Source organism: Glycine max, chromosome 17, assembly GCF_000004515.6.
Source record: "Glycine max cultivar Williams 82 chromosome 17, Glycine_max_v4.0, whole genome shotgun sequence".
Lineage (NCBI taxonomy): Eukaryota > Viridiplantae > Streptophyta > Magnoliopsida > Fabales > Fabaceae > Glycine > Glycine max.
The window spans coordinates 12,322,422-12,345,982 of NC_038253.2; the positions used below are offsets into that span (position 1 = coordinate 12,322,422).

The 23,561-nt window shown below is 30.4% G+C and overlaps 2 protein-coding genes and 1 pseudogene across 12 annotated transcripts; all 3 read left to right on the plus strand.

Annotated features, from left to right (window-relative positions):
- The first annotated feature begins 815 nt into the window (after positions 1-815).
- Positions 816-11,062, plus strand: LOC100812849 (pentatricopeptide repeat-containing protein At4g17616). 7 transcript variants are annotated; one of them, XM_041011220.1, is made up of 4 exons: positions 816-1,177; positions 1,927-2,016; positions 7,919-10,468; positions 10,635-11,062. In XM_041011220.1, exon 3 carries the CDS (start codon positions 8,178-8,180, stop codon positions 9,900-9,902), a length of 1,725 nt encoding a protein of 574 aa, XP_040867154.1. In that variant the 5' UTR covers positions 816-1,177; positions 1,927-2,016; positions 7,919-8,177; the 3' UTR covers positions 9,903-10,468; positions 10,635-11,062. The 7 variants fall into 7 exon arrangements, with proteins under 7 accessions (XP_040867154.1, XP_040867152.1, XP_040867151.1 ...); XM_041011218.1 differs by having other exon boundaries at positions 8,208-10,468; XM_041011221.1 differs by lacking the exon at positions 816-1,177 and adding an exon at positions 1,823-1,847.
- A 2,654-nt stretch (positions 11,063-13,716) lies between these two features.
- LOC100783786 (coiled-coil domain-containing protein 97-like) lies at positions 13,717-16,471 on the plus strand (annotated as a pseudogene). The gene is made up of 3 exons (XR_005889269.1): positions 13,717-13,893; positions 13,972-14,497; positions 16,144-16,471. The product of XR_005889269.1 is annotated as a coiled-coil domain-containing protein 97-like (transcript).
- Positions 16,472-16,873: 402 nt separating this feature from the next.
- Positions 16,874-20,811, plus strand: LOC100784315 (putative casein kinase II subunit beta). Of its 4 annotated transcripts, none has more exons than XM_014769684.3 (5): positions 16,874-17,474; positions 18,320-18,538; positions 18,929-19,023; positions 19,111-19,276; positions 20,376-20,766. In XM_014769684.3, exons 1-5 carry the CDS (start codon positions 17,312-17,314, stop codon positions 20,504-20,506), a joined length of 774 nt encoding a protein of 257 aa, XP_014625170.1. In that variant the 5' UTR covers positions 16,874-17,311; the 3' UTR covers positions 20,507-20,766. The 4 variants fall into 4 exon arrangements, with proteins under 4 accessions (XP_014625170.1, XP_006600865.1, XP_003549955.1 ...); XM_006600802.4 differs by having other exon boundaries at positions 16,884-17,474; positions 18,914-19,023; XM_003549907.5 differs by having other exon boundaries at positions 16,885-17,474; positions 18,914-19,023; positions 19,111-19,273.
- Positions 20,812-23,561: the final 2,750 nt, after the last annotated feature.

The window sequence follows — 23,561 nt, forward strand, 5'->3', positions numbered from 1 at the left end:
TTCCCACCAAAAGTTCACAATCGAAATTTTAATTTGATCATAACCGTTGATTTGATTTAAATGTCTCACCTAAAGTATGGTACACACATTTAATTTCTATTTCATTCTATTCCATTGTAACGTTTATATTCGCAATCATGTGTTTTTTTAAATTACATATGATATTTCTCTTTTCTTTTACCCTATAAACAATTCCTTAATTGTTAAACTCACATTACATCCAATCTTTTCTCTCCTAAACATCGTTTAATCATTTAACATAAAGTAGACACATGCTGGTCAAATGATTTTTAATGAAAAATTTATGTCTAAAATATCTCTATCTTCCTCTTAACTCCATAAAAGATATGTTACCATTTTCAACCTGAAAATATTTTAATATTCTTTCTTCTTTTTCTTTTTTCTCTAATTGGATGTGAATTAGGTTTTTTGTTGGATGTAAAGTCACCTTGTTGGTACCCATGTGTTAACATTATTTCTTCTTTCTCTTTTTTTTAGTTTAATTTTTTTTGTGCGTGTTGGTCGTTTGATTGTTGTGTTTTTTGTTGAACGTGTTTCCAACAATACTTATTGATTGAAATGATCATTTGCTTCAAATTTTAGCGTTTTAATCCTGTATTTATGTTTTTAACTCCTTTCTTTGAAACACTACTACAATAAGCAGTTTCAACGACTAAAGTTCAACTACATTCCTCTCAAACGCGTCGTTATTTTTTAACCGGTGGTATTTTGGTAAATAAAAGGAACATCTCAAAGACAGTGATTTTCAAAACCCGTCTTTGAATGATGTGAGTTTTTATTTTTATTGTGACTACTCAACTCATGCCCTAGCTAGCCTTCGCGTGGACTCCCCTCACTCCATCTTTTGAACTTCTCTCTCAACCGTGTCGTCGAGGTCTGCAATGTCGACACCCTTGGCCGCGACGCCGTCAAGGATCTTCAACGCCTCATCGAGATTGCTGTCACGACCCTCAAACAAACCCTTGCCGGTGACGGTCAGGTCCACTGCACCAAGAGGGCGCTCTCCGCCCTCGTCACTTCCACCGCCCTCGCTGAGATTGCTTGACGACAACAACGCTGCCGCCAAGGGAACCGTATGCACCCACTCCTTCAGTCACCGCGCCGAAAACACCAACACCACCACTAGATCTACATGATGAGCACCAGATCTTCAAATGTAAGCAGACTTCACCTTTAATTTGCATGAAATGTTGTTCTGAGTTTATTGGTTAGCTGAATAGTGGTTTCTGTTTGGATTTTAGAATTTATTCTAACACTTGGATGTAAATTAGATTGTTGGATTGGACATTCAATGATAGTGGCAGCAGTCTTCATTTTGTTAGTCTGCTGTTTCAAGTTCCTAAATTCATTTCTATGCTTGTTTGACAAAAAATGATTCAGCTTTTGATCTTCACAATGGACCTTGAACTTAGGATTAGAGAGTAGAAATCCTCACCATTCGTGGAAGTTTCTATTAGAGAGGTACACATGCATCTCCTGTTAGGTTGATTCCGTCTAGCTGTTAGCTCTAAAGTTATTTTAATTTTTTTTACAAAAAAATATTATTTACTAAAACTAGCTTTTACTGTAATGTATTTTTATATGTATTTTTATAAAGCTTGAAGGTTTTTATGATATATATATTATATTTTTATAGCGCTTATGAAACGATCGTTATTCATTACACCCAAGAGGTTTATGTTATATTATATTTTATTTGTTTGTTAACAAACCTTTTTCTGTCTTTTTAGGGAGAGCTGGGTGAATTTTCTTTATATGATTTTCAACCTTACGAAATACCAGTCCCTGTGTTTTACTGTTTTACTATTAATGGCGCATCAATTTGGGTAGATTATTTTTTTCATGTGTCCATCCAGTCTTTAATTTGATCAGTAGACCATTCAATACCATTAATTTATAATGCAGCACTTGAGGCTCTAAACAGTGTTCGATGTTCATTCACCACAAGGATACTTGATGAAGATGAAGCACTTCTTAGTTCAATTAAAGCAAGAGGTACTTAACTGCTTTTTATTTTTGCTATAGAAGGGGTAATATAAGGCTGTTTAATTTACATTAAAATACTCTCTGTCTTGCACTTACTTTTGAAATTGATATGTGTGCAAAGTTTGATTTTTAAAAATCTAAGCTCGATTTTTAAAGTAGCAGTCAACTTGGTTGCAATAAGCTATTAGAAGACCATATATAATATTATAGTGTGCTTTGTGTATATTGTGTGGTTTCTTCTTTATGGAAATATATTGTGTGATTTTTAAAGGATAATGATGACTTTTATATAATTATCTTTAAAGTTATACCAATGGTAATTATCTAATCTGCAACTATATACTTAGTTTCATGAATGTTTAATTATATTTGTTGATTACTACTTAGATAATATTGGAATTATAAATACGCAACTTTTTATATTAAAATCAATATTTATAATTAGAAAACTATTTTATATGTTACTAATAATCAATAAATATATTTATTGATTATTAGTAACATATAAAATAGTTTTCTAATTATAAATATTAATTTTAATATTATATAATAATATTTATTGATTATTAGTAATATTGATAATATCGTAATATTGATTTAATTTACCTAAAATTTAATTACAAGTAATTCAATATTTAACATCGGTGCTCAAGTCAAGAATGATGTAGAAATATGTAGTTTCTAAGACGGTACTGACGTCAGCACCGATGTGAAAACGAACATATTCTACATCGTTTACGAAAGAACGACCGACTTAGAAGATGTAATTTCAACATCAGTGACCTGGATAGCACCGATGTAAAAATGCGACTTTCAAAGATGGTGGTGGTGTTAGGATCGATGTAGAAAACGTTGTATTTTTACAACGGTGGATTTGGGAGTGATGTTGAAACATAACACTAACAACGACGTCATATTCTATATCGGTTGACCACCGATGTAGAATGTCGTTTTCGACCGATGTAAAAAGCGCGCTTTGTAGTAGTGAAATATTTATTTTTGATCACTAGGTGTTTGATATAATGTCAATTAAGAATTGCATCTTCTTCAAATGTTAGCAACAATGAAATACGGGTCAAATATTAAAGAAAAAACTCTTATTGCCTTAAGAAAAGTCTATTCACATGATCAATAGTTAATTTGTTATTGGGTATTTAATAAAGATGGTAGGACAATTTCGTTTGCTAACATGTTTCAACCGATGTTAGTTAATGATGTTAACAAAAGAGGGTAAAAGTAATGTAAAAAAAAGGGAGAAATATTATGTGCAATTAGAAAAACACATAGGGTGCATGTGAAACAAAGATGTTACGAAAATTTCGTATGTTCACATATTTCAGTTTACGTAGTTAATGAAGTTGACGAAAGGAGATAAAAGTAATGTAAAAAAAGAGAGGGGTATCGAGTACATTTTGAGAAAAAACACAAAAGGTTCGAGTGAAATAAAGATGTTTAGAAAATTTCATTTGCTAACATATTTCAATTCACGTTAATTAATGACGTTAACAAAATGAGATAAAAATAATGTAAAAAAAAGAATGAATATCAAGTGCAATTTGAGAAAAACATAAGAATTATGAGTGTAATTTACTCTAAGATAATTCATATTGTTGGATTGAATTCTGACTTAAAAATAAAATTTTATAAATCATTCTACTAATTTGTAATATTATATTAGAAGATAGTAAAAAAAAGGTAATATTTATAATAGTAACTATATGTATAAGAAGTGTATTCTAATTATATATTTTTTCATTTTAGAGTGAAAAATTTATGTTTCCGCAATATGATTTTAATTATATTAAAAAATAAAAAATTGCACACTAAATGTATATAAATATTTTTTTTAGAGTTTAGAATGGTAAATTTATGATAAGGTAATGATATTTATTTTGAATATGATAATTGAAAAATTAAAGTTATTATAAAAATTCATATAAATTTAAAACATTAATATCATAAATAAAATAAAATTAAAAAGAATTATATGTAAAAGTGTGTCTAATTTTTTATTGATTGCTAAATTTTAGTCTTATTTGGTGTTGACTAATGGACATAAATATAACATAATTTTTAATATTTCTTAGTCTTTTATGTGAAAATTTAACAAAGAATGTCTGAATACCAATTTTGATTGATTCTTACAATTTCAACTTATTTTTGTGTCAAAATAAAGGGTTTGTAACATTTCTTTTTTTAATATTTCTCATATTGGAGGTTTGTCAAAACTTTGAACAGGCAACGACTCAATCCATCATAATTAAAATCATCTATGAATTTGAATTAAAATATATAAATGTAATTATAAATGAAATGATATTAATGTATAATATACATTTAAATAAACAAATTTTATTGTATTTTTATATTATATAGATAAAATAAAATTATTATATCAATAAAAAATTATGATTGACAAAAACAATTATTTTGGTAATAAGTATATAGCAACAGAATTTAAATATTTTTTGTTAATAATAAAAATATTCCATATCTTTTTTTATGAAAACCTTTAACAAAAATATTTTTGTTAATAATAGAGATAATTCAAATATGACTTTAAATATTATTTATCAAGATGTTTTTCAAAATTTAAATCAAATATTGTTACTATTTATTATTTTCTATCTTATTTAGTTTTTAATATTTAGAAGCATATTATTTCTGTATTTGCATATTCTTAAATATTAATTTAATTGTTTTAAATTGATACAAAAATATAACATAAGATTGAAACTTTGACATCTTTTATACAGTGTCGTCTCGGATATTTTTAGGACCCGAAGCAAAAACTAAAAAAAAGATTCCTAAACAATGGAAACGTATTTTATAAATAATTCATGGACAAAAAATTTCATGAATTTGTAAATTCGACCAAAAAAAATAATACACAAAACTCTTGTATATTAAAAACTTCACCAAAATGAAGTTAATAAAAAAAATTCTAAATTTTTTAAAAGCTGTGGGACCTCTCAAAATGTGATCTTTAGTCGTCGATTGTCTTGTGCATGTGTCCAAGATGACACTCTTTTATATAGAAAACATATTACAATAAAGATTTTCATTTTGTTAAATTTTAAAATATAATTCATCATGTATTGTTGGATATAACATCCTATATTAATTAACATTATGTTATTACCAATATTAATTGTCATAAAAATAAACTTATTTATCTTAATGGGTCAACAATTTATTATCAATTTTACTATATTGAATTAATTTTATTTAAATTTTTTATTAAGTATTTTGGACATGTGACTAATAATAAAAAAATTAAGGATACGCTTCAAAAATTTATAACTCATTTAAAAAAGATTTAAATAATGATGATAGACTTATTTCTAATATCGATAGATGTTTTGTGACGTACATTACTTATTTTTTTTATTATATTATATTTATACTTATTACATTGACTTATTTTTGAGATATTTTATTTACTATATATCACAATAAATAATTGAACATACATAAATAAACTTTAACTTGCACGGGTAAAAAACTAGAATTGATAAAAGGAAAATAGCAAATCAAAGTTGATAATGGAAAATGAAAGGGACACATAAATTCGAGAAGACAAAATGAGCTCAACTAAACAACCACTTGTGCTGTGTGTGGTTTCATTAAAAGTCAAATTAAATTTATAGCCTGTTTGATTTTGAGTTTGAATTCCGAAATTCTCATGCCCTGATTTTTTTTAAGGCATACTATATGGTTTGGAGTCTTTCAAATGCAAAATTAAACATACGCTTGATTTTAAATTAAATATATGGATTACTATCGAATACTTGGATTTGAATTGGTGAGAATTTTTTTTTAAGAAGAATTGGTGAGAAGTTGTTTGAACTTAATCAATAATTTTGAATTTAATATACTTGATGTATTAAATATTGTTATTTATAATAATCTTAGTTGATTAAAAAAATTAAATATATGAATTAAATTTTAATATGCAGTGAGAGGTATCCCTATTGGAAGTGAATGTAGTTAACGATTTCTGGTTAGGACAAAGAATCTCTGACCTGAGAAAGCAGTCCTACTATTAACTACTTTGCCACATCAACTACTACACCTGTTTAGGGCAATGTATCGTATGATTCTAAAAAGAGATAACTTGAGGATTTTTACCCTTTTTTTAAGATTGTTAATAATTAATATATTTATGCTATTGATCAACAAAATAAAAGAAAAAATATATTTAGTGACAATATAATTTTACATATCTTATAAAAATATTGTTTTTTAAAATTTTACTCAGTGTCCTAGGATTACGAATTAACATTATCCTTTTGAATAACAAAAAGGTTATCAAGCTACATTTAAACCACAACTTTGGTAAAAAAAGAAAGAAAAAAAATGAAATAATACACATTAGCAAAGAAAATATATATAAAATTTCTTGCTGTAATTTAAAATGCAACTAGCATCACATTTGTTTTGTTTGGGCACTTAAACGTTACCATTATTTTATAAGATTCCTTGTTATTTGATTAACTTTTTTACAAAAAAATTCCCATAAATAAAATTGCGCTAGTGTCTTTTTCTTTTTAATATTATATATTATAAAATAATCTCGCTCTTTATAATCTAATAATATATTGTTATAATAATTTCAATATTTAAACATAAAATTATGATATTATTATTTAATTATTTTATCTATAATTGATCCATTACTACTACTAGAATAATAAATATAAACTTATAATATATATTATGAATAAATTAATTTATATATGTAGATAAACATAATTTTTGTATTGTTACTTTTTAAAAGAAAATACTTTTTTTGCTTTATTTCCACTCTTATTTTATTATTACCACAATATAATAATAAAGTACAAGGAGTATAACAAAGATTTATAATTTAAACTTCAAGGCTTTAAATTTTAATAAGAAAAAAATATTAATTTAGTTTATCAATGATTCCCTTAACACTGACATGATTTTCTAATACATAATGATATTAATTATTTCTCTTAAATATTAAACATAAAAAACATTTTAAAAAAATATCTAACGTAATGAAATTAAAAAATAAATCAATGTCAAGTAAATACTCAGAAAATTAAATAATTAATTTAGTATATTGTAAACTGAATTATAAATATTAATTTTTAAATATATAATTTAGTCTATTTAAATTAACAACACTAGTTATAATATTCTGATTAATTTACAGTATATATATATATATATATATATATATATATATATATTAAAAAAATTACGGTATATTGTAGTATATACCTATTAAATTAACTTTAAAAAAAACTAAGCAATATATATTACAAGTTAGGGCTTAAATATAATTTTTATGATTGTAATTTAAAAAAAAATTTCATTTTCATTCTTATAAATTTAATTTTTTCATTTTAGTATTTATAAGAAATATTTGTTTTGTTTTTAGTTCTTAAAGGAGCTTTAAATGATGTTCTGAACAGAAAAAAAAGTTTTGAAGAGAAAAAATATTATTTAAAATATTTTAAGGATAAAAAATAAAATAAATATATTTTAGATGGATTAAAAAAATTAATTTATAAGGAGAAAAATGAAAAAAAAAATAGAGTATTTTCATTTTGGAGGGAAAGAAAATGTTTTGGTAGAAAAATTAATCGTAAAACAGAGAAGGCGTCATCTCTTCTTCTTCAGTCACCTTAGGGTTTCGCTTTTATTCGATTCCCTTCAGAATTTCCCAAATCTTCCATTGTTTTGTGTCTGCAACTCTCAAAATCGAAAATTCACCATCTCTCTATCCGTTTGAGTAGAAACCTTTCAGTCTCGGCGTTGCATTTGTTTGCATATAAATGCATCTCAAATAGCATAGGCATGGTGGAATGGTGCTTCCTTTGACCAAATTCATTTTGTTTCGTAACCATTTCTTCAGAAAGTTTTCACCTTTACACAGGATTTTTCAAGGGCATGTCTGCTTTGAGCAGTTTCCTTTTCTGCAAAAATTTTCCACTTCTGGCCACTGTGAAAGACTATCATGGGAACGTTCCACCGAAGAAATTCTATTGGGGAAGCTTAAATTTGCTTTGAGGAATCACCAGGTGCAAGAAGCATGGGAATCATTTCATGATTTTAGAAGCCTTTATGGTTACCCTGAGGTTCATCTAGTGAACCAGCTCATTGTTCAACTGTCTTATTCTTCTAATCATGCTTGGATGAGAAAAACTTGTGATTTGGTTTTGCAGATTGTTAGAGAGAAATCAGGTTTACTTCATGCTGATACGTTAACCAAACTTGCACTGTCTCTAGCTAGGTTGCAAATGACATGCCCTGCCTCAGTGGTTCTTAGATTGATGCTTGACAAAGGGTGTGTGCCCTCTATGCATTTGTTGTCTTTGGTTGTTTTTCATATTGCGAAGACAGAAATTGGAACATATCTTGCATCTAATTATCTGTTTCAAGTTTGTGATTTTTACAATTGCTTGAATGATAAAAAGGGTAACCATGCGGTCAAGGTCGAGCTGGATACCTTGGTCTTTAACCTTGTTCTTGATGCTTGTGTGAGGTTTAAATTGTCTTTGAAAGGCCTGAGCCTAATTGAATTAATGTCAATGACTGGGACCGTGGCCGATGCACATTCGATTGTGATAATTTCACAGATTCTAGAGATGAATGGTTTGAGAGATGAACTGAAGGAATTGAAAGATCATATTGGCAGAGTTTCGTCTGTTTATGTTTGGCACTATCGTCAGTTTTATGATAGTTTGTTGAGCTTGCACTTTAAATTTAATGACATTGATGCTGCTGCTAAGCTTGTTCTGGATATGACTAGCTCGCATAACTATGATGTTAAAAAAGAATGTGAGAAACATTTGCAAAAGCCTTGCTTTATTGCCATTGGATCTCCTTTCCTTAGGACTGTCTTAAAGATACATATTGAACCTGAGCTACTGCATAAGGATTCTGTCCTTAAAGTGGAAAGCAGACAAGATCTTATTTTCTATAAGGGTGGGAAACTAGTTCTTAGTAATAGTGCTCTGGCTAAATTCATCAGTGGTTACAAGAAATATGGGAGGATTGGTGAACTTTCAAAACTTTTACTTAGTATTCAAGGGGAACTAAATTCAGTGGCAGGGTCCAGTTTGTGTTCTGATGTAATTGGTGCTTGTATTCAGTTAGGATGGCTTGAGTGTGCTCATGACATTTTGGATGATGTTGAGGCCACTGGTTCTCCAATGGGCCGGGATACATATATGTTACTTGTGTCAGCATATCAGAAGGGGGGAATGCAAAGAGAAACAAAGGCACTACTGAAACAAATGAAAAAGGTTGGTTTGGACAAAGGATTATCTGATGATGCTATTGATGAACACAACCTCTGTGAAGAAACATTAAATTCACTTGGTAAAGCTGATTTGGCAATCGCCTTGGTTCAAATATTGAAAGATGAAGATCAGACAGTTTTTCCTTTGGTGTATAACTTAAATTCTTCCATTTTCTTTTTCTGCAAGGCCGGAATGATAGAGGATGCACTAAGGGCATATAGAAGAATGGTCGACATGAAAATTCAACCCACAAGTCAAACTTTTGCTTTTTTGATGTGTGGATATTCTTCTCTTGGTATGTATCGGGAGATCACAATTTTGTGGGGAGACATTAAGAGATTCATGAGGAGTGGCAATTTAGTGGGAAATAGAGATCTGTATGAGTTACTGCTGCTAAATTTTCTTCGAGGTGGTTACTTCGAGAGAGTGCTGGAGGTCATTAGCCATATGAGAGACCATAACATGTATCCTGACAAATGGATGTACAAAAATGAGTTCCTTAGACTTCATAAGAATCTTTATAGGAGCTTAAAGGCATCAAATACAAGAACTGAAGCACAAAGCAAACGGCTTGAGCATGTTCAAGAATTTAGGAAATGGGTGGGTATTGATTAAAGGTCTCTGGCAAATATTCATGTGTCGATGTACCTCCATGTTTTCCAGCAAAAACCTGGGTGTCTGAACCTTGTGAATGTTATGTCTGCTTAGGCTTATTTGAAGTTTATTTAATTATGGTTGTGGCTCAAATCTATCACCCCTGGAATTAAGTGGAAATTTGGTTTCATTAATCCCCCATCCTATCAAGATCTTAAGAATGAATTTCCTCGTATGGATGGTGTATTTCCCAATATGAAGTGGATACATTGAATGATCTCTCATCGTACAACTCATAAATTCTGCGAAGTGGTGGGTACTGCTCATTGATGATGTTCTTTTTTGGTTGAAAGATGGCATGTTGCTGCCTGCTTGTTTTAGAGGTTGCGAATGGAATCAATTGTACTTATTTGCTATGTAGTTGGAAGAATTCTGACAGAAAGACCTTTTCACTTCACTTGTTTGTGGCTGATGAATTGATGATGCTTATTGTGCAGCAACTAACGTTATACCACATTTTAGTTGAATGGAAGTTGGAAGGAATGAAGGATTTATAACTACATGTATTAGCCCATTGTTACACTCATGTAAGTAATTATATAACAAATCATATGGTGTTAAAGTAGGAGTTATGTAAATTACACTCATGTAAGTAATTATATAACAAATCATATGGTGTTAAAGTAGGAGTTATGTAAATTAATTTTTTGGTTACTAGCTCAGATTTTGAAACTTATATTTATCTGAATGCAGGGGAGGAACACCATTTTGTGTGAGACAATGAAATAAAGGGTAATTTTTTCTTCAAAGAAAGTTGTTATAATGAGAGTAAAAACGAACTCTTGGCTGGTATATTTGAACTGCTGCAAGGTGCATGGTGGTTAATCTTTGTTTTGGTTGACATTACAATTATTAGTAAACTTTCCGCTCCTTCATGCTATTCCAATGCAGATGTACAAGATGTTAACTTCCTTCTCTGACATCAATTAGTGATCTTCACTAAGCTAATCTTTGTTTTGGTTGGCATTTCCTGATGAAGTATTATGCTGGCTCTTTGAAACAGTGAAAGAGAGTACTATTTATTTGACCCAGCAACAGTTTTGTTTATTGAAATGATGAAGTCCCCCAGAAAACTCCTTTGCAAATCAATTTAAAATGCATGTCATTCTGTCCATTAGTAATTTAGTGTGTTCGTTTCCTTATTGGTTCATATGAAGATTACTTATTGCAGTTTAAATTTAAACTCTAATCCACCTTGCAACCGTTGGGATTTGGGAGCTTTCTTCAAGCCCGAGTTATGCGCAGATGTAAAATACTAGTCATTTAGAGCTTTTGTGAATAATCAGTCCTTACAAATATATACTAAGCGAGGGGTTTGAACTCTGGATTTGCCCCTGTATCTTCATTAAGTTCAGTTCATAAACTTTTGGGGTTCAATCATTTGTGAACTAAAAATGTTAGGTCTCAATTAGCATCTCAAATGAGGCACATGTTAATATTAATAATGTACTGATAAATTAGAATACACAACATAAAAAGTGAGATTCTCACTCTCGTATCTCCTTTGGAGGTATATTTCATGCTTAGGCATAAGTGTTTCAACTTTATTTTATCTTTATTTTTAAATTGAATTTTAATAGTATTTTTAAAAAGAATTGTAAATAGTTAAAAATCATTTTATAACACAATTTAAACTGTTTATTATAAGGTTTGGACATAATTTATATGTTTAAAAAAGGGTAATCTATCTGCCTCCAAATAAAAGTGGGGGTAAATAATCCATCCTAGGTGCTCCAATAAAATTACATAGAATTTTGTACATAAAAAATCTAAACAAATATGTGGAACTTTATTGTGCCACGGTTGTTTAACTCTATATTTTTAGTTGGATTAATAAGACAAAGTTTTTTAAAAATATTTAGTTATTATGAATTTTAATTATTAAATATTTTTTTCTTAACTTCTGTTTTATCCCTGAATTTGAGGTGTGTTTTTTTTTAGTTCTTAGAATTTAAAAATGTTTCTTTTAATTTCTGAATTTTGATAAATTGTTTTTTTCCTGATATAATAAATTGACACTTTATGACGATTTCAATCTTTTGTGGCTGTTTTAAAATGCAAATTCAAGTGGCTAAAAAATAAAAATTAATTTATACAACTAAAAACTGTCACAAAATATCAATTTATTATGTTAAAAAATAAAATAAAAAATTATCAAAATTCAGGAAAAAATAATTTTAAATTTTAGAGTCTAAAAAAACATACACATTCTAAATTCAAAGACTAAAATAATAATTAAGTCTTGTTTAAAACTAGTTTTGATACCAAAGACAATTTTTTATACTTTTTTTTAATTGTTGAAATCAGTTTGATAAAAAAAACAAATTGATTTTCAAAATTAAATCATAATACTAGTTCATTTTGAGTTTTCATTTTAAAACTATCACAAAGTGTTAAAAAATCATCATAAAGTACTAAAAATCGGCATAAAATGTCAATTTATTATGTTAGGGACTAAAAAATCAATTTATCAAAATTCATGGACTAAAAAAATATTTTTAAATTTCAAGGACTAAAAAAAGCGCACTCCCCAAATTTAAGAACTAAAACAATAATTAAGCATATGTTTTTTTATCGACAAATATTAGTTTGTTAGAATGACAATTTTTGTTAGACGGGATCCAACTTGTGATTTTTCTCATTTTTTCTTCTCCTCCGATCATGCAATTCACCTTATATCTCCATTATAATATAATTTAGGGTTAATATATTTTAGGTCTCTCATAAAAGATTGATTTTTGTTTTTGGTCCCTAATAAATTATTTTGGTGCATTGGATTTCTAATATTTCAAAACTTTTGTCTTAAGTCCTTAGTGTCAATTAGATGATGATGTGACACCATCTCAACTATTGATTATATTAGAAAGATTTATCCTCACATGTCACATCTTCACTTAATTGATAACATAGACTTAAAACAAAAATTTTGATACATCAAGGATCTAATGCAATGAATTTTTTTATTAGAGACTTGAAATAAAAATTGGCTATTTATTATAGACCTAAAACAAATTTTAGCCTATATTTTATATACTTTAAAAAATGTTTCTTATAAATTTTAATTATATTTATCATATGCAAAATATTCAATACAAATACTATGCAATGAAAAGGCAAATACTACATACTCAAACTCAGAGAAAATGAATGAAGCACTTTTTTATTTCATCATTAATTTTTTTCTTCTTCCATATTTACATTATTTCTTTTGCCTTAAAAATTAGGGAATTGTTTTGCGCACTAGTCAGATTATTGGTATACCCAGCACTAGATGGACGATTCCAATAGTGTCCTTTTGTAAAGTTGATATAGATTGCGAACCCGTAAACCTATTACGGATTGACAATCTGAATGACATATGAATTAATTTAAAATTTATTATATGTAAAAAAAAACATTATTAGATCAAAATTAATTATAATAAGGCCAAAAAATACATTAGTAAATTTATGTTAATAATGTATTTTTTACATATATAAATTTTTATTAATGCATGAGCTATTAATTTTAAATTAATACATATGCCATAAGTATTGACAATCCGTAGTGGACTTACGGATTCAGAATCCATATCAACTTTATGGAAAGATAATATTAGAATTGTCTATCTTATGTTGGTGTATCAGCAATCTCACTTGTGTGCAAAGCAATTTCCGAAAAATTAGGGGCGAATACTGTTTTTGAAATCCAACAAAATGGGCCGATATGAGTGGGCCAAGAGAAGGAAACGTCCCTATATAAAGTGTTTATTTTTCGAAACAAAAAAAGAGCAGAGATGGAGCAGAAGAAAGAGACGGTGACGACGACGACGAGGGAGGAAGCGAAAGAGAGACTATCATATGTTTAGAGAATCTCTACTTTTTGCGCGCTCTGGAATCCACCGTCACTCTCCCTTCTCAACGCAAGGCCATCTTCAGCGACCTTCTCTCAAGAGACGTTGCTCTTTTCTTAGGTCCGTTTTCAATTTTCCTATGTTGCAAACAAAACCCTAACTAAACCCTAACTGTTTGTATTGTTGCATTGTGTGTAGAACGATACGGGTCCAAACTCGCGTGCAGTGAGCTTAACGAATTCGATTCGATGAAAGACGGTTATGAGGTTAATTGGCACGTGAAGCGGTTAAGGAGCATAATTAGTCCGACGTCGGAGGAGCTGAGGATGCGGCCAGTGACGGTGAAGAATCGGAGGCGCGCCTGCTTGGACAAACTGCTGTGCCAAGGGCATTACTTCTCCGAGGATGCAATGAGGGAGAGAGAGCCGTATCTGCATCATGAGTACGTGGGGAGGTTTCAGGACCAGAGTTGCAGACGCATGGCGAGGCCGGGGGAGCGGTGGTCCGAGACACTGATGAGGAGGTGTGATGAGACGGAGCTGGTTGTGAAGATTAGAGGGGGAGCAGCAGAGGATGGGCGTGCCGTAGAGGGACTGGGTTGGTAATGAGGGACTTCAAGAATAAGAAGAGGAGGAGGAGGAAGACAAAGAAGAGGAAACTCAAGAGGAGGTGGAAGTGGATGAAGACAGGAGAAGAAATAGTAGCAATGGACAACCCTGTAGAGGTACTACTCTTTAAACTATTGATCATGTATTTATTTATTTTTCTCTTCTGTTTTAACTATCCTTGAGCATTTGGTTTTTTAATTCAGCTTCAGTGTTGTGTGATCCATGTAATTGATCTCACTTGGTGGGATAATAATACTATTGCTCTTGTTCTTGTTTAACTAGAATAATGGCATGTAAGAAAAAATAATTGAGAAATCCTGCTACAGAGAAAAATTACAAAGGGGAAGGATGATAAGGAATCCTGCTACAGGAGAGAACAGAACAGAAAACAATTGAGAAAAAATGCCACATGCTTTGCACCAACTAGGCACCAAATACTTAATCTTATCCCAAATCAAGTTCTGTGCCAATGAAATCTTAAGCATGTGAGAGTTCTGGTCCTATTAAATGCACCAAACTATTGAAGTAGCATGGGTTGCACATTGCCACAAAAACTTAACCTGTTTACTTTCACCACAACCAAGAAAGCTAATCACTATAAATTGTTCTAGGGACTTGGGACACACCCAACATTCGCCTGAATGAGGAATTCCATAAAGCAACCTGGCAGAACAATTTAAGAACAGTTGAGTGACAAATTCTCTGCACACACCACACATCACAAACACATTAGGGGAAGAACTAGCCCCCCTTTTTTTAATATCATCTGTCCTGTATTGTGTCATCATAATAAGTTAATAACCTTTTGGCTTTTGAAATTAGATCTTTTTGCTGTTATCAGCTGACTATTACCTTGCTTATGATATTTTAAAATGTAATTTGATAAATTTATCATTGTCTTTGGTAGATACGCAGATTTAGACTTAGCATGTACAACTTCAGTTTGGTAGTTCATGAGATATAAAGAGCTTAGATCAATGTGTTGTGTACTTTTTTGTGTTTGATGTAGAAGTATGAGTATTGTGCATACTTTTCCTTCCTTTTCTCCACAGACAATTGTCTGATAGTGACTAGTGAGATTTCTATCAGTAATCAGTTAAGTTTGGTTTAAGCTCTTTTATTATCTTCACAGACAATTGTCTGATGCTCTTTACTATTTATGCATAAATAGGTTTCACCAAATTTAAACTGAAAAATATGCTTCTGCACATTCTAATTTTTATTTGAATCGAAACCCTGCATCATTGTTACTCATAAAGAGAAAGATGATGTATCCCATTCATAATAATTGATTTTGGACTGGTCTCTCTGAATAAGACGGATAGCCATTAATATTTATGCTTGTGCCGAGCAGCAATCATCAGTGCATTATAGGAATTTATTTTTTTTCCTGACATTTCTGATAGGACCCGGGAAGTTATTTCTTGAATGTACTTTCTTCGACATTTGATTTGACCCACCCAATTGTGTATTATGTCTGTGCTTTCTTTAATGGTCACCACTAACTTATTTTCCCAATAATTATGTCCATCCAGTGACGAACCCCATGTTTTCAAAACCTTGAAGTTGGTATTGTTTTCAGGATTGTATTCCAATATTATTATTATAATCTATTTGACTTGAATTCTCTGTTTTAAACAGTTTGACTATTTATGAAACTATGTAAATGCTCCTCATTTTTTCGGACTTGGGGACTTTAGTGCTGTAGTACTCTTATGTTTTATGAACTTCAATAATTTATTTTCTTATTTCCTACTGGCAGAGACACCTGAATGAGGGTGATCCAGGCAGAGTGAGTGAGGAGAATCAACTTTATCTGCAGAAGAACTGGAGGACCGGATGAATCAGTTCACCTACATTATGCAGCAGAAGTTTCTATTAGGGAAAGATCACGAACATCTTGATTACACTAAAATAGATAATGACGAGGCCCTTGACGATATTTTGCTGATGACTGAACAAACTGAACTATGGCATCATACTGGGTAATGGGGATTCAGATTCGCCTTTGTCCATATTGAAATCTACATTGTACGTAAATAAGTTACAGGTGTATATTCTTAATATAAAGTTTCTTTAATTTCTTTGTAGAATATGATTATTGATTGTGATAGGAACTCGGAAGCTTGGCATGGGTCGCTTCTTGCATTTTCCGCAATTACTCGGTTTTTATTTTTGCAATAAGAAAAAAAAATCGGTTGTGACTATACAAGATCAATACTATATAGTATTACAAAAAAATATAGTATTATTTATACAAGGAATTTTGATTAAATATTAAATAATATTATAAGTCAATACATAAAAAGTTAAGGTGAAAAATGAAATAGTATTAGATTAATTAATTTAATTACAATGCAATGATAATATAAACGAATTATAGTCCTTTTTATGTAAAATTATAGTCAGTTATAAATTGATATATGATATATATCATAAAATTATAATAATTATATCTAAGATGATTTACATTTACTATAAAAGGTACAGCAAAATTATTGTACTGTATAAAATGGGGTGGATGTGGATGTCCTTGGGAACAAATATCTCATTGTGGAACCAAAAACATGGTACGACAACAACACGGACGCAAAAAAAAAAAAAAACAAGAGGGTCCCACCGAAACAATGTTGGAGCAAGTACGCAGGAGACACGTAGACGCAGAGAGAGGGAGTTACTAAAAATGAGATTTCGTTTGGAGGGAGTTGCATCAACGACAAACACTGGTGGGAGGGAGAAAGGAAGGAATGAATGAAGGAAAGTCTTATATTTAATAATTGCTAATTAGTAATTAATTAATTAATTAATGAAACAAACAAACTAATCTGTCATTTCTGTTGTTGGAGAAGAATGAATCCTGAGAACAAGACACTCACAAGAACAAGAAGAAGCATTTAGAATCGAAATTGGAAGAGAAGCATAAGGAGGGTATGAATGATTACAAAGGAAGAGAAGGAGAAAGTAGTGTTGTTGTTCGGAAGCGATTCAAGGAGAAGCAGCAACAACAACAACAACAACCCTTTCCTTCCACAAGGGCCATCATCAACCAACAACACCGTCGCTGTGCCTCCCTCCCCAACAACACTCAATACGGTTAGTCATCTCATCTTTCTTTACAATTAATCGCTCGTTTTTTCTCCCTTTATCCCTTAATTCGAACAACCATTTCAATTCTTTTTTCTTTTATTTAAGAAAACAAAATCACCAATCTTCCATTCCATCTGAAACGTCGCCTTCTTACACATCTCGCATGCACTAATTGAACGTGGCATCGTTTATATATTTCATTATGGAAGCCTGCAGAAAATGATTTCTCTTAGTTGGCACGTCTTATTGTTAATTATACCTTTATTTCCATTACTGTGAAAGCCCCATCATTTCAAGTTTCATTCTTGAAAATAAAATTCAAAGGGGATGCTATTGGATGGCAAGAGGAGGATTCTAGAATTGTCTAATATCTCTGTTGGTTTTCTACTTTTTAAGGTTTAAATGAATGCTCCGTGAACTTGGAATGAAACCATGTATGGTTATGTGCAACTTTTTCGAACTTGTTGGTTCTATAAGATAAAAAGGAAAAGGACAATGAAAATGAAAATTTGCCAGCGGGATGGAATGGACCTATTGTGCACGGCAGAGTTTTGGGCTATGTTTAGATTTCCGTTTAAAATGCGGTGCACGAATTTCAAGATAAATTTAATGATTCACAAACTCAGTTTTGCAAAAGGAAGGGTCTGGATGCTTTTGTATACCTCATTTTGCCTCAAAAGTCTATTTGAAACGATAAAACAAACATGCACTTGGACACATTATAATTACTTGGGTTTTTTTTTATCAGCCAATGTTAGTTTGTTAGTTTTGTTAGAATGTTACTGGTGTAATTTGAACAACTGGGGCTGACTTTAATTCGCCGATCTTTATTTTCTGTGTATTGGGTGCAGAGGAATCTGAAACAGATGTCGAAGTGTCTGATGTTAGCGTTTCAGAAGGGGATGACACATCTTGGATTTCATGGTTTTGCAATTTGAGAGGAAATGAATTCTTTTGCGAAGTGGATGATGATTTCGTGCAAGATGATTTCAACCTTTGTGGATTAAGTAGTCAAGTGCCTTACTATGATTATGCACTTGATTTGATTTTGGATGTTGAGTCCTCCCACGGTAAGCATATTCTTTTCTTACTTGAATTCAATATTTGTTCTATAATGCAATTTCAAGTTGTTTGATGAAATTGGAAGCACTTGTTTTTCTCTTGCTATGAAGTAAGGCAAAATCTTCTTCCCTTGATGCTAAATTCAACTGTTTTTCTTAAAAGGCAAAGAGGAATATATATTATAGATTCAGGTAAAGTGTGTAACTGTGTATACAAAATCTGTACAAGGTGTACTGTATAATTCTAAGCTAAGTGTAGCTATACCAAAAAACCACATAGCATGCTAAACTCAAGTTGTTCACCGATATGACTTTAACTCTGAAATCCTCTTTGGCTATTCTTCTACTTGCTTGATTGACTGTAACTGATGGTCCATTGATTAGGAGACACGTTCACAGAGGACCAAAATGAGTTAATTGAATCTGCAGCAGAAATGCTTTATGGTCTGATTCATGCCCGGTACATTTTGACAAGCAAAGGAATGGCTGCAATGGTATGATTTTTCTCCTAGTTATCCTGTTTTTTGATACTTTGCTGTGGACAAAATTGGCACTGGTAAATGACACTAGATTATCTACAGCTTCACAAGTACAAAAACTATGACTTTGGCCGATGTCCAAGAGTTTTCTGCTCTGGACAACCCTGCCTTCCAGTTGGCCAGTCAGATGTTCCTAGGTCAAGTACTGTAAAGATATATTGCCCCAGGTGTGAAGACATTTACTACCCAAAGTCCAAGTATCAAGGTAGTATCCTTTGAAATGCCTTGTTTAACACTTGAACTCCTCTCAACTATATTTATATTTTCTTTTTGAAATTTTGGATTTTGTTATTCTTCGATCTATGCGCTTTATCATTGCCTTCTAGATTTTTGTTTAATTTGTCCGTCAATTAAGGTTTTAACTTGTTCGCTGTCATATATTAAGTTTTGGCTTTTGAGCATTTCACTTCTCTCTTACATTTACTGGCTGCTTGTTGCCTTTTCTTTTCATATTGGTATCTAAAATAAAAAAATAGAAAAGAAAATGTGTGCTGATCTCAAGGTCTTCCTCAAGCATGGTTTAATTATCAATAAGAATGACAAAAGAAACTGATTACTAATTCTCAAAAAATTTCTTTAACTTGAATGAGCTAGTAAAATATACACAAAAAAGTCACAATTTTTACTTGGATTTGTTGGTGCTGGTATTTGAGACTAAACTATCATATATTAAATATGATGATTAGGGGAATAAACACATAATATTATATCTACCTGTTGAAGTCTGTGTATCTTGTACCTTTTGAAGTTTTTGTTTTGCTATAATAATGGGTGGATACTCAAACACATCATAAGGTATTTCATAATCAAGTCCTTTGATTATTACAGACATGTGATTAGTAATGTAGTAGGTTATGTCTCAACTACACTGTTTGATATTATATCTTAGAAGTTTCTGTTGGCTAGATAAAGGCATGTTCTTCTGCCGTACCTCTTTGATTATAAGTACAGTTTTTGAAGTTTCTGAATTGTATGCTTTGAAGGAAAAAAAAAAACTGGAAACTTGCAGGGTTTTCTTTACACATTTTTTACACAGTTGCTATTTGAATTTATAGAGAAATAAGTGGTAACAAATTAATCTTAGGTTATGAATATTTGCCTGATTTCTTTAACTCAGTTAACAAATCAATTTTGTTTAAAACTTTTGTAATCTTATTGAGATTTTCTCATTACCAACTAAATCCTGAACATTTTTGAAGTGATAGTGTGTTACTCTGTGTTCTGGCATATGATTGTGGATTCTATTTTATTCATTGGAGGAAATAATATCCTGTATTTCATGCTCAAATTTCCTTAACTGTGTCTAGACATTGATGGAGCTTATTTTGGAGCTACATTTCCTCACCTTTTTCTGATGACTTATGGGAATCTGAAGCCACAGAAGCAATCACAGAACTATGTACCTAGAGTTTTTGGTTTCAAAGTTCACAAGTCCTGAAGCTGGATGGAGTTTCAAGCTTTCATCAAAGTAGGAATCTGAGCATGCCTTGCTTAGTTGTATTTCTTTAAAATTCAGTGAATTTTCAGTTTCTGAAATCAGTACATTCTAGATCCATATGTTCTGTAAACGTAAAGATATATGCAGGCACCAACATCAAGGCCACAAGAGATTAATTTTGTTCTCTGCTTCAAATTCAGTGTGCCTTTGTAAAGTTTTTCTGATAGATTTTAATGATAAGTATTGAATGCACTTTTCAATAATATACTATTAAATTAAATTTGTCCAAGAAGTGGACACTGTCATTTTCTTATCAAATGTGTTCCTGCCTCTTGCCAATTTTCTTTTCAACTTTTTTTTTGTTTGTATTTCTCCTTGTTCAAAATTCAAATGCACGAGAACTTTCTCTATTGATGGCTTATTTCAAATGAAATGGTAAATTCATACTACAATAACTTATATAACACTTCCTTTTCTGTCTATTTCTCTCCACAACACCACTACATCAATTTTATCTCACATTTCTCTTCCTACCTCTCTTATATATAAAAACCGGTATAAAAATGAGGAAATTACAATGAAAACTCGTGTGGTTTGCTGTAATTACACGGGACACTCCTGTTTTTTTTAACCCTAAAAAAACATTCTAATTGTTGATTTTTTCGTGGGTTACTTTTTGATGTTTTATTTTTAGTTAATAATAATGACCATTACTATGGTTTGCTTTTATTACACTATCATTTTTTTCTTTTTGGACATTACTTTTAACCTCATATGTTAATTTCGAGAAATTTCCGTTAGTAAATTTAATAAAAGAAAAAAAAAGACATTTATTTATGAAAGGCAAAAGAAAATAATGTTTAAATAGTGACATGAAGAATTTTGTTAGCAACTATTTCAACACTCAATTACACGTAATTTTTTGGGTTTACATAATTGAATTTTAAATTTTGATTTAGCTTATTGAAATTTAATGTGAATCATTTTACACAAATGTACTTCTCGACAACCATTTTAATGTGAAACAATTGTAAAGTTAAATGGAACGAATAAAGGTATTTTAGGCCAAAAAAAATATCATTAAAAATCATATAGTCCTCATGTGATAGTCTCAAACTAATGTTTTTCACATCTAAAACATCAAAGGATAATTTCAAAAAAAAAACCAACAATTAGGATTTTTTGTAAGGTTCAAAAAAGTCAAGATGTCCAGTGTAATCAAAATAAATCACAGAGGTGGTCATTGTAATTTACTCTAAAAGTAATGTCGAAAAAGAAAAAGGTGATAAATGTAATAAAAGCAAACTACATGGGTGGTGATCATGATAATTAACTAAAAAAAAATCAAAGAATGGTCAATAAAACAAAAAAACCAACAATTAGAATATTTTTTTATAGGATTAAAAAAGCAAAAGTTTCAAATATAGTAAAAACAAACCAAAGGCCCATCATTATAATTTACCCTAAAAATATTGAATGAATAGAATTTCTCGTTTCAAATTACTTAAAACCTACTATTTTTGTAATTATTTTATTAAGTTTGTTACTTAATACTTGTATAGTTGGACTTACCTGAATGTATTTGTGCTTCTGAATTTGTTTTAATCAATTACAAGTGATTCAATTTCAAGTCCATTTATCCAAATCCCAAATATTATAGACATTATTGGTGATTGTCTATGAAATTCTGATACTTCAAAAATGACCATATATATCATACTAGTATTTGATATTCATGCATGCATTGTTACCGGACATGGTTCAAACCAGTAGGATCAACGCGTTCATCCGAGAATCATCTAGCATGACAACGAAATCCATATGCATGGCTATTCCTCTAAACTCGTTCCGCTTTTAACAGAAAATACTTAAGTTGTTCAGGTACAGATTTGGATTTAAGGATTATTTGATTTTTTTAATCGTGGTCCAGGTTAGAATTTGGGATGTTATTATCCGTCTCATACCCGTACCCATATTCATCCATGTATCCATCCTGATGATGAAATTATTAAAATTTTATTTATTACTTGTTAATATTATTTTAGAATTTTACATAATTTAATATTCTTTTCTTGACGATTTTTGTAGACAAATACGTTGCGATGAATTTATTGATATATAAGTAGTTTAAAATAAATGCGTAACAATTAATTTATTTTTTCTAAAATCAAATTTTTAATTAAATTTTTTTACAAAAAAAAAACTTATTTTACAAATCTGAACCATAAACAAGGCGGAGATAGGAATATCTGATACCCAACTAGTATAGGAATGATGTAACAAATTTTAACCGAGTATCGAAAATGGATACAGGAGTATGTTGAGAAGTCGGGATTGGGGATTGGTGAGGCAATTCCCGTCCCTGTCCTGTTGCCATGTCTAGAATCAACCATTTAACCAGTTCAAGCCCTTAAATGGATTGGTCACGAAACAGATTGATACGACTTGATTTGACTCTGTTGGTTTATAGGTTGAACAGGTGACTTGACAACATGGTTGATTTGGCGTTTCACATAATAATTTTATTTTATTTTGTTTTATTTTTACAACTGAACAACATCATGCATATGAAAAAAAAAAAATTGCTTTATACCTCACACTTGTGTTATTTATAGATTTACTTACCTTTTTAACAAGCATAATTGCATCTTTGGGATTTGAAATGTTAAAGTTGTTGTCACTTTCAATTTGACTTTTTTTCTTTGTCTTATATTGTTATCTACGAATAAACTATATTTACCCTATCTCATCCACTAGACTTATTGGTTTGAAAATGATTATTTTTTATCATAGCAATAATGGAATGAATGAAAAAATTGTATTGTCTAAACAAAATAGGTTTTGTAAAAGTTTATTCACTTCATTGAATTTGCTTTTATATTTGTTCTCATATAAATAGATACATGGCCTAATGCACAGGATATATTAGATTATGTCTATCATTGAGCCAAAGTTTTAATTTTTCGTTAGAAACATTAATGTTTGGTTAACTTTTAAATTTTAAAAAAGGATCAAAACAATACATTTCGAAAACATAAAAGATCAAAATAAAACT

What these genes read in the sequence shown, in the direction of transcription:
- LOC100784315 (XM_006600802.4), top strand. Translation starts at nt 17,312, where the DNA reads ATGAATGATTACAAAGGAAGAGAAGGAGAAAGTAGTGTTGTTGTTCGG. An exon ending in CCCCAACAACACTCAATACG is followed by an intron (nt 17,475 to 18,319) that starts GTTAGTCATCTC and finishes TATTGGGTGCAG; the next exon opens with AGGAATCTGAAACAGATGTC. An exon ending in GCAAAGGAATGGCTGCAATG is followed by an intron (nt 19,024 to 19,110) that starts GTATGATTTTTC and finishes GATTATCTACAG; the next exon opens with CTTCACAAGTACAAAAACTA.
- LOC100812849 (XM_003550877.5), top strand. Translation starts at nt 7,848, where the DNA reads ATGGTGCTTCCTTTGACCAAATTCATTTTGTTTCGTAACCATTTCTTC.